Source organism: Polypterus senegalus, chromosome 7 (assembly GCF_016835505.1).
Source record: "Polypterus senegalus isolate Bchr_013 chromosome 7, ASM1683550v1, whole genome shotgun sequence".
NCBI classification, from domain to species: domain Eukaryota; kingdom Metazoa; phylum Chordata; class Cladistia; order Polypteriformes; family Polypteridae; genus Polypterus; species Polypterus senegalus.
The window spans coordinates 182,647,535-182,659,605 of NC_053160.1; the positions used below are offsets into that span (position 1 = coordinate 182,647,535).

Here is a 12,071-nt window from a genome sequence, read left to right on the forward strand (position 1 = left end):
GAAAGCCAGCACTGGAAAGTTCGACCGGAAGAAAATACAAATGGCCGCTTTAACACAACACACTAACAACCTAAATATTAGGTTAACTGAAATAGGATTTTTATGTTTATTCCTCCATCTTAACTTGTGTGTGAGTGAAAAATTATTGCTGTTTATCTATATGCAAAATGTATCTTAATTTTTCCCTATACGTCATTTAATTCTCTATTTAAATAGGTTAACATATTCCGATATATTGGAAGGCAGCAAATTGAAGCAGCACCCACTGCCCCAAGCGGCACAAACTCGAGCCACGCCACTGCCCTTAGAGTGCAGGGCCTGGGCCGGTCGCCCCACTTGCCACCCCCAAACACTGCTCTTGCTTATCATGAAAAGTAAAAAAAAAAAAAACCCAATAATGATAACATAAAATAAAGGTGTCCACAGGTCTGTGCTATAAATTTGTTTTCTGTGTGATTCCATTAATAATGTTTATCATTTTTATAGTTAAAATCGCTGAATGTGCGCATTTCCTGTTCAAATACAGGGGAGAAACGACGAGCCTCACCTCCCCTCCCCTCGGACTGCGCTCTCCTCACACACTGACAGGGCTGATGCCTGCGATTGGCGCGCGCCTGCTGCTGTCTCTCTGTATGTCGCCAATCTAATGTTTTACAGACATGTTTATTATACACCCTAACTTTCCACAGTCTGGCTAATATCTTTAAGGAATGTGTGTGACATATTTAGTCTTGCTGATCGGCCATAAAACCGCAGTGAAAAGGCACAGGGTGAGTGAGGCAGACAATACCGTGCCGCCCTGAAGGGGGCGCATGTGAACCCAACGGGCACTCGATGCTGCTGCTCTTCCGAGGAGGGTCTCGCTGCAGCTTTCAATACCTATGACAGTGGTTCTCAAACTGTGGGGTGGGCCCCACTAGGGGGGGTGAGAAGTAACAAAAGGGGGGCGCGAAGATGTGAAAAAAAGAAAACAAGAATCGAAAATATGAAAAATACATCTATTGAAACCAACACAAATTAACTTAAACTACATTCTGATACTAGAAAAATAAATCTAGAGTTAGATAAAGGTCGATAAAAGTTAAGTAGGTACAATAAAATATGCATCTATGATATATCATTAATTAAAAAAGAACAAATTGGTATTAGTGGGCTCCTTTCAAAAAAACGTTAGGGGGGCGCGATTAAAACTGTTATGAAACCTCGGGTCACAAATACGTAAAGGTTGAGAAACGCTGACCTATGACACAGATCAGGTAAAGCCCACAACGTCAGTCACAAAACGTCCTTTGACTCAGATAACCCTAATCTTAACCATAGTGGAATGGGGCCCTAATGTTAATCACAGTCTAATGTGATGGGTGTTACGTGACGGAAGTTGAGGGCGTTTTGTGATATTGGGGCATTACATGACTGACCTCGTAGGTACTGAAGTCTGCCATAATCTGCAATATGCATTTTTTGCTAGGTGATTCGTTTATTCATTCATTCATTCATTCATTCATTCATTTATTCATTCATCTTCAAACCTAATCCACCAACACACATTAAGACGTGTCATACCCTAACATGACCATTTAGGATCTGTCATTGGATCTACTTTTTAAATTCATTCATTCATTCATTCAGTCTACTTATTCCAACACAAATGTAAAGAGTTGTCAAAACCTAAAATGGGCATCTTGTGATATCTGAGCAGTTCATTCATTCATTTGTCAGACCTACTCCTCCACTTCACATTAAAAGAGTTTTCATACACTAACAGGGCCATCTTTAGGATATGTCACCAAGTCTACTTTGTAAATTCATTCAGTCATTCACAAATGTAAAGAGCTGTCAAAACCTGCAATGGGCACCTTGTGATATGTGAACACTTCATTCATTTCCAGACCTAATCTGTCAATACACTTTAAAAGAGTTGCCCCCCTCTAAAATGACCATTTGGGATATGTTATAGGATCTACTTTGTAATTCATTCATTCATTCATCTTCAAACCTAATCCACCAACACACATTAAGACGTGTCATACCCTAACATGACCATTTAGGATCTGTCATTGGATCTACTTTGTAATTCATTCATTCATTCATTCAGCCTAACTTATTCCAACACAAATATAAAGAGCTGCCAAAACCAGCACTGGGCATCTTGTGCTAGGTGAGCAGTTCATTCATTCGTTCATTTTTCATGTTCTATTCACTCAATACAATTCAAAGCGTTGACAGACCCTAACATGGCCATACGTAGGGCAGGTGACCAAATCCATTTTGTAATTTATTCATACGTTCAACCTGCTGATACCAATACAAGTGCACATAAAGAACTGCCATAACCAGCACTGGGCATCTTGTGCTAGGTGAGCACTTCATTCATTCATTCATTCATCTTCAAACCTAATCCACCAACACACATTAAGACGTGTCATACCCTAACATGAACATTTAGGATCTGTCATTGGATCTACTTTTTAAATTCATTTATTCATTCAGCCTACTTATTCCAACACAAATGTAAAGAGTTGTCAAAACCTAACATGGGCATCTTGTGATATCTGAGCAGTTCATTCATTCATTTTTCAGACCTACTCCTCCACTTCATATTAAGAGAGTTGTCATACACTTACAAGACAATCTTTAGGATATGTCACCAAGTCTACTTTGTAAATTCATTCAGTCATTCAGCCTACTTATTCCAACAGAAGTCAAAAGAGTTCTCATCACCTAAAATGGGCACCTTGTTATATGTGAGCAGTTCATTCATTCATTCATTTTTCATGTTCTATTCACTCAATACAATTCAAAGTGTTGTCATACCCTAACACGGCCATACGTAGGGCAGGTGACCAAATCCACTTTGTAATTTATTCATACGTTCAACCTGCTGATACCAACACAAGTGCACATAAAGAACTGCCATAACCAGCACTGGGCATCTTGTGCTAGGTGAGCACTTCATTCATTCATTCATCTTCAAACCTAATCCACCAACGCACATTAAGACGTGTCATACCCTAACATGAACATCTTTAGGATCTGTCATTGGATCTACTTTTTAAAATTCATTCATTCATTCAGTCTACTTATTCCAACACAAATGTAAAGAGTTGTCAGAACCTAAAATGGGCATCTTGTGATATCTGAGCAGTTCATTCATTCATTTTTCAGACCTACTCCTCCACTTCACATTAAGAGAGTTGTCATACACTTACAAGACCATCTTTAGGATATGTCACCAAGTCTACCTTATAAATTCATTCAGTCATTCACAAATGTAAAGAGCTGTCAAAACCTGCAATGGGCACCTTGTGATATGTGAACACTTCATTCATTTCCAGACCTAATCTGTCAATACACTTTAAAAGAGTTGCCCCCCTCTAAAATGACCATTTCGGATATGTTATAGGATCTACTTTGTAATTCATTCATTCATTCAGCCTACTTATTCCAACTCAAATGTAAAGAGATGTCAAAACCTGCAATGGGTACCTTCTGATATGTGAGCAGTTTATCCATTCGTTCGTTCATTCAGTTCTATTCACTCAATACAATTCAAAGTGTTGTCAGACCCTAACATGGCCATACGTAGGGCAGGTGACCAAATCCACTTTGTAATTTATTCATACGTTCAACCTGCTGATACCAACACAAGTGCACATAAAGAACTGCCATAACCAGCACTGGGCATCTTGTGATATGTGAGTACTTCATTCATTCATTCATTCATCTTCAAACCTAATCCACCAACGCACATTAAGACGTGTCATACCCTAACAGGACCATCTTTCCTTTTTTGAAATACTTCACTTTGTAAGTCCATTCAGTACGCCATAACACCCAGCTTGGCTTACATGATGTCAGCACGGGGGACCCCCTAAATGAAGACCGAGGGGCCTCTCCTCGCGCCTGACCTCGGCCGCCCACCCGGACAGCGTCCGTTTTTCAACGTTGGCCGCGCTTGGCCTTCTTCTCAGGAGTCGAGGAGCCGGCTGAGCGCCCAGATTTAATAACAATTCCACAACTTAAATTGCTTGAACAGAAATGTTTGTTCTCTGCTAACAGGATTGTGAATTATTAATCGGACGGGGAGCTGATTTTCTAACCCGATTGTTGAGGCTGGATTCTTCTGCTGTCATGCTCCAGTACACTATTTACTGTGATGTATGTGTCTGCACATCTTTATGTCCAATTTAATGCGATTCAGATAGATTTCAAAGAGACATCATAAAAAGCCATGGCTGTGACCCCTCCAAGCCTGAATACAGACTCCAGCAATTGTTCCTCGTCTCAATTTTTTTTATTAGATTTTCTGTATTTTTGTATTTACCCCATAAGATCTATACAAATGAAATCCAGGTACACTCAGTAAATATGAATAAAATGCTAAATTGAATCATTTGCCCAGAGAATCTAGTCCAAGTAAGGACATCATTTTAAATCACTGTTATCTCAAAACAGAGTGCCGGTCTATCACAGTCCTAAATGAATATCCCCGGCTCGTGGGCTTGGCATTAGCTACGGTTCAATATTTCTTTAATATATTTTTTTTAATCCACTTCTGATTCAAATGGCCCTCTAATAGAAATGTATGAGAATCCTATTGTGGCAATGCCCAAGCAGCAATGTGAAGAATGTAATTGTATCTCGATATTTCAGGCTAAAGCGCCTCTTACAAGCCACTTGAGGTCAAGTAGTTGGAGTTTTAAATAAAGTTTTAAAGAGAAATCACAAAGGACATAATAGGAACTCCTCGGGCGTCTTTATACTCTTCATCACCGCTATTTGTACTTAAGATAAAGTCAGTCAGTCAGTGTCCAACCCGCTATATCCTAACACAGGGTCGCGGGGGTCTTCTGGAGCAGATCAAGGGATCCAGGCAGGAACAAACTCCGGGCAGGGTGCCAGCCCACCACAGGGCACACACACGGGACAATTTAGGATCACCAATGCACCTAACCTGCATGTCTGTGGACCGTGGGAGGAAACACACAGATACGGGGAGAACATGCAAACTCCACGCACCCGGGAAGGAAACCCAGGGATCCTTACTGTGCGGCAGCAGCGCTACCCACTGTGCCACCGTGCTGCCCTAAGATAAAGTGCAATATGAAATAAAATAAAAAAATAAAAAAAGAATAGCTTGTACCAGTGGTGGGCAAAGAGGCTGAAACACTGGGATACTTCAACCCTTCTGTTAATAAACCATCTTAATTCTGTCACGGCCCGTGGGGTCGGGGGCTGTCCTGGCAGCATCAGGGGCAAGTTGGGGTCTAATTCTGGTCTGGTGAGGTCAGGTCAGGTCAGGTTGGGTAGCCTGCACTGGTACAGCACCCACCATGTGACGAAGCAGCTCAGGATCCTGGTTGGCAACCCCACCTCCCTCTCGCCCAGATAGACATGCGGTCCAGTCCCACCCAACCAGGATCCCGAGCTGTTTCGTCACATGGTGGGTGCAGCAATGCGCTGTGCCACTGCAGGCTCCCCAACCTGACCAGAATTAGACCCTCTATCTGTCACAGTATGTGGGTGTCCCCTTGGCCTGGTCCAGGCACTCGGGTCCTCAACATTGAGGGTCACCTTTTGGTAATCGCGCCACAGGACTGTAGTGCCGCAACTGACGCTCCCTCACAATGCAGGTCATGTGCCTCATTATATATACAATAATACAAATAATAATAAAATAGTAATAATAGAGGCTGCAGGCAAAATCTTACAAGTGCTTAGAGCAGGGGGTCCTCAATCCCAGTCTTGGAGGGCCGCATTGGCTGCAGGTTTTCATTCCAGCCAGTTTCCCCAATTAGAACAAGACAAAAGCCGTTTTTGATTTGAATAAAAGTACATAAAGCAATGAGCCACAAGGACCTGAAGGACTAAAAGGTTGGGGAGGTGTCACCATGGAAAAAAATGACTCGGATCCACAGACCCCCTTCACAACGTCATATTTTAAAAGCACTTTGATGAGTTTAATTCTGCGCCGTCACCGTCCTTGAAATAAAAGAAAAAACGTGTTCACTTACCGGGCAGCACGGTGGCACAGTAGGTAGCGCTGCAGCCTCACAGTAAGGAGACCTGGGTTCACTACCCGGGTCCTCACCGTGTCTGTGTGGGTTTCCTCCCACAGTCCAAAGACATGCAGGTTAGGTGCATTGGCGATCCTAAATTGTCCCTAGTGTGTGTGTGTGTGTGCCCTGCGGTGGGCTGGTGCCCTGCCCGGGGATTTGTTCCTGCTTTGCTGGCTGGGATTGGCTCCAGTAGACCCCCATGACCCTGGGTTAGGAAATAGCGGGTTGGATAATAACTGATTGACTTACCAGTTAGGATGCGCACGTGAAGGGGATGCATGTTGCTGGGCTTGGGGTGGAACTGGTGGCGCACGTTTCCATTCGAAGGGCCCTCATGCGGGGTGGAAACACATGCCGGCTACCCACCATGCCTCACCCCAGTGTTCCATGGTGTCTAGTAGTTGCGATACTACATAGTAAGTATCTGGCATCCACAGGACTGACTCGATGGGGTACTGCTGTAGCAACGTTTGGGTGCATGCAACGCAACTGGCAGAGATGTCGTATACAATACAATACAATTTATTTTTGTTTAGCCCAAAATCACGTAAGAAGTGATACAATGGGCTTTAACAGGCCCTGCCTTTTGACAGCTCCTCAGCCTTGACCCTCTAAGACACAAGTTGAACTCCAGGCCTGGAGGGCCGCAGCAGCTACAGGTTTTCATTCTAACCCTTTTCGTAATCAGTGACCTGTTTTCACTGCTAATTCACATTTTAATAGCCCGGTTAGAAGGATTCAGTCCTCTGAATTGATTCGTTTCCTCATTAAAAGGCAGCCAAACAGAAATGAGACGTGAAACGAGCCAACAGCTGACCAGCTAAACTGGGGCTTCAAACTCCAACCAGTTTCTTAATGAGAAGCCGATTCTTGCTGTTAATTAGACTCGTTATTTAATTCCACAGCTTCTTGTTGCTCTCGTTCTGCCACAGCAGACATTTCCAAAACTGTTGATTTTCTGTTTTTCATAAGAACATCTTCAAAGTGTTTTGGTGAGTTGAGAGATCAGCCTTGCTGAGACCTTCACCTTTCTTTATTTTCAGATATTGTGTGATGTGGCGGCTTGTTTTGTGTCTCATTATTGTTTGGCTGCTAATTAAGGAAAAAGAAATAACTAAAAGGCCTGAGTCAAGTTAATTAAAAGAAGTAATCAGCCGCACAAACTGGTCACTAATTAAGAAGATGGTTCGAATGAAAATCTGCAGCCACTGCGGCCCTCCAGGACTGGAGTTTGACACCCCTGCTCTAAGAGGACAAGGAAAATTTCCCAAAAATAAAAAAAAAAAACCTAGTAGGGAAAAAAAATAAATAAATAAATAAAAAATGGAAGAAACCTTAGGAAAGGCAATTCAGAGAGAGACCCCTTTCCAGGTAGGTTGGGCATGCAGTGGGTGGCAAAAAGAAGGGGGGCCGATACAATACAATATAATACACAGAACAGAACACAAGTCATCTTCAATACAGTAAAAAAATAAAAATATTACAAGTACGGAGCAGAACTCAACAGTAGATGATATCCCATAATATGATTTGGATTTGTTCAGGGTCCTGGAGACCTCGGCCATCAAGCCGCCTCCCACTATTGGCTATTCCACAGCTGAGACAGCCAATCCAATGAAAGGACCCCTCTACCTGACGATTCCTGCGATCCTCCATCAGGGATGACTTTATGTTAGGCTGTCGGTTAGGGACAGGGAGAGGGAGAGAGAGGAGTCAGACTCGGGATAAACACCACTCTCTCATCCATTAAGTGGCTCAGTTTCAGACCAGACCAGGAGAAGGTTAGTATTCGATGAATTAAGGCGACTGCAGGGTGATTTACTGGTAGGGGTACAGACCGTTATTCCGAGCTTTCCCTCCACGTTTTTTTTTTTTTTGGATATAGGGAGAGAGGGAACAGCCTAAGCATTCTTTATACTAAAGGGGGTTGATTATTCAAAGCTTGTTAAAAAGTTTTTTTTAAGGTATGAACCCCCCCAATCCCACTGAGATTGCACAGGTGGTGAACCAGCTGAGGGCAAGGAAGGCTGTAAGGATCTGTGGTATCCTGGGTGAACGTCTCCAGGTGGGTGGTCAGACTCTCCTCCTGGCATTGCAAGCAATCTTTGCTTCCATCTGGGAGACGGGCGTCATCTCAGGTGACTGGAAAATGGGACTCGTCGACCCTATCTAGAAAGGGAAGGGGGATCGCCCGGGATTGCGGCAACTACAGGGGGATAGCACTGCTCTCTGTGCCAGGTAAGGTTCTCACTAGGGTCGTCCTCAATAGGATCCATGATCACTTGCTCACCTAGCAGTCTGGTTTTACACCTAAGAAGTCTGCCATCAATCACATCCTGGCACTGAGGGTTCTCATGGAGCGCAAACGTGAATATCGACAGAGTTTCTTTGCGGCCTTTGTCGATTTTCGTAAAGCGTTCAACTCGAGCTGCATTGTGGAACATCCTGAGACTTTGCAGGATCCCCTCAAGATCTGGGCCTTTAATAACCACTTAGGCACGGCCATCAGTGGTGTGTCTGTCCGTGGAGAGTGTCAGCCTTATTGAGAGGTTTACTTACCTCGGCAGTGACCAGTGTTGTGTAAGTTCACACCTCGTAAGAACTCGCTCAAAGTTCAGTTCACACAGATTAAAATGAATAAATTCACATTCATAGGTCACCATCTCAATTTTGAACTCGTTCATGTTCAGCTCATTTTGTATTTTTAAAGGAGTAATAATAAATGAGCCACGAGTTTACTTGTTTCAATTTTGCATGTCTTATATTAGGCTATTACAGTGTTTTTGAATAAAATACAATGATTATGAAGACTTTTTAATTTAAATACACTTTATTGAGTCATACCCAGCAACAAACACGTATAACCATATTTGCCAATATCCATCCATTATCCAACCCGCTATATCCTAACTACAGAGTCACCGGGGTCTGCTGGAGCCAATCCCAGCCAACACAGGGCGCAAGGCAGTAAACCAACCCCGGGCTGGGTGCCAGCCCATCGCAGGGCGCACACACACACCAAGCACAAACGAGGGACAATTTAGTATCGCCAATGCATCTAACCTGCATGTCTTTGGACTGTGGGAGGAAACCCATGCAGACACGGGGAGAACGTGCAAACTCCACGCAGGGAGGACCTGGGAAGCGAACCCGGGTCTACTAACTGAGAGGCAGCAGCGCTACCACTGCACCACCGTGCCACTCTTTGCTAATATCCTCCCGGTCAAAAAAGAAGTTAAACAGATGCAAGTACGGATATAAAAATTACCGCTCTGTTTCCAACCGTGTGACACAAATGAGGACTGTGGTGAACTAACCCGTTACACTTTTGGTCAAAATATTGCATGTCCAACGGGGAAAAATATAAAGAGGCCTTGTGAAGTATGTTTTCCTAACGGGTGTGTGACGCTCCTGATATCTTCACAAAAGGATGAAGCCTTTAGAGTCCTGGTGCTCCCTGTTTGCGAGACATGGACGCTATCCAGTGACCTGAGATGAAGACTGGACTTCTTCACGTGTGTCTCTCCAGATAATCCTTGGGTCCCGCTGGTGTGACTTTGTGTTGCTCATGGAGTCCCGAATGAGGCACATGACCTGCATTGTGAGGGAGCGTCAGTTACGGCACTACAGCCATGTGGCGCGATTACCCGAGCAATGATCCGGCTCCTTGCCGAGGACCCAAATGGCTGGACGAGGCCAAGGGGACACCCACTTAACACCTGACTGTGATAGATAGAGGATCATTTCCAGAGGGTGGGATTGGACCGCGTGTCTGCCTGGGGGGTTGCCAACTGGGATCCTGAGCTGTTTCGTCATTTGGTGGGTGCGGAAACAAGCTGTGCCAGTGCAGGCTCCCCAACCTGACCTGACCTGAATATAAATGTATTATTAATGTGAATATAATTTTTTTTTTTTTGAACATTGCTTTTTAATTTTTCATCTTAATTACTGCAGTGTTTGTGTGCACTTTTTTTTTTTATATTGTCTCGTGGAGTTTTTTTTTTTTACTTGTTAAATCGGCTGTGTCCATCACCCCGACTGTCCCACTGACTCTCAGTCCCAATTTTTCTTCCCTGCTAAAACCTAAGGTAGATGGAACACCGGGGTGCGACACCCCCTCACAATATTGTAGACTCCCCCAGACATTTAAGCACATCACTCATACACACCTGAGCGACTACCCATGAGCACTTAGAACACAGAAACTGTTTATTTCAAGGAAAAAAGAAAACAATATTTTGAATGGTTTTAGGATGACGTCTGATGTAACAACAAGCACATTTATACAAAAATAATCTCTGAATTTTTTTTTTTTTTTTAGAGAGGGACCGACGCCGCACGATGTCGGGTTCGGGCAAAATTACTTCTCTCGAGTTGTTTTTGTGCACTGCGTGCTTCTTGTTTCTCCACAACTGGTGGGTCGCGTACTCAGCTGTCTATTTGGGGTTTTGTATCTCCAATCCACAAACAGGGCAGGCGGTCATCCTCGGGTGTTTTGCTCTTCTTTTTCAGTTTCCGTCGTCGCCGACAATCATCTTGCTATACGTCTTTTGCTGCTCTTCTTTGAAGGTTTCTTTAACTTTTGCTCTTTTCAGGCCGCCATCCCTGTTAACAGTGGACATTAATAACAAAAGAATTAAGTCGGTAGATGATAAAGGAACAATAGCATGAGTGTTGATAAATAATATGGAATGGTGGACAAAAAAATGAATCTGTTATCAAAGTAAATGTTCAGAAAAATAAAACCTGCTTATAATAAAGTCTAATTATTAATAATCAGTATAATCAGGGATTTTATTCACACGGAGCAGCCAAAGTTCACCTCCACATAAGGAATATAAATGAAGAGAAGACCGTTAAAACCAAGCACATATTCTCAGTGTCAGGCCACAAGACTGATCCTGCTGCCGACGCAGCCTGCGGTGCGATTAGCAAACGCTTAGTAGTGCGTGCCGTGCACAGGCCCTCTCGCTTTACACTGCGGATGGCAGTATCCAGGTGCAACAGACTAAAAGTACAGTGGTGTGTAAAAGAATTCTGTCCCCAGTGTGGCAATCAATGCCTGTGCGTTCCTATTGGCATAAGAGAAAGCCTGATTAAGAAGCACATGGCGATTAACGACTGGGTCGGGGAACACTTGGCATACAAAGCATATGCAGAATACGTGCTACTTTAGCTACGAAGGGGTTTGAGTAACTCTAGTAACAAACTTTGTCTTAAGATGAAGCTTACAACGTTCTATTTTAATGACAAAATGATTAACGTTGAAATTAATCTCGTTATAGACCCTCTTCTCCCCACTGTGGCCCTAATACCCTTCTGTATGACATTCAGACGGTGGGCTGCAATTCGCCTTTGCACGTCAACTTTGATATGTGACCACATCTTTTTTTTTTTTTTTTATGGGCACTGTGCAGCTTTCTGAACTTCAACTTTTGAAAGCCTTCACCGTGCTCTACCACTCCATCAATTTTCTTTTGCTGCTTAAGCCACCAAACAGTACGTTTTTCCTTTCCTCCTCTTCACCGAGCAGGACCTCCATTTCGCATTCGCTGAAATTCTTCTTTTTCACAAGTGCTTTTGCTATTATCTTTTAACAAAACACTGAATGGAAGGGGGGGGCGGCAAGGTGGCGCAGTGGGTAGCACTGCTGCATTGCAGTTAGGAGACCCGTGTTCGCTTCCCGGGTCCTCCCTGTGTGGCGTTTGCGTGTTCTCCTCGTGTCTGCGTGGGTTTCCTAAAACAGTCCAAAGACATGCAGGTTAGGTGTATTGGCGATCCTAAATTTTCCTTAGTGTGTGCTTGGTGTGTGTGTGTGCGTGCCCCTGCCCTGGGTTTGTTTCCTACCTTGCGTCCTGTGTTGGTTGGGATTGGCTCAATCAGACCCCCCATGACCCTGTAGTTAGGATATACTTGGTTGGATAATGGATGGATGAATGGAAGGGGCAATTTATATTGGTTTGCATATTCAAAAAGGCAAAATTTTGGGAGGAGTCGGGGTGGGGCTGTAGG

The 12,071-nt window shown here is 43.7% G+C and overlaps 1 protein-coding gene across 1 annotated transcript in view; it reads right to left on the reverse strand.

Moving 5' to 3' along the window:
* Window positions 1-10,053: 10,053 nt before the first annotated feature.
* The window catches only part of gpat3 (glycerol-3-phosphate acyltransferase 3), a 59,284-nt gene continuing 57,266 nt past the window's right edge, over window positions 10,054-12,071 (reverse strand). The window contains exon 13 of the mRNA XM_039759684.1: window positions 10,054-10,664. Within this exon, the coding sequence (XP_039615618.1) occupies window positions 10,568-10,664 (97 nt within the window). The 3' untranslated portion in view covers window positions 10,054-10,567. The remainder of the gene's footprint in view (window positions 10,665-12,071) is intronic.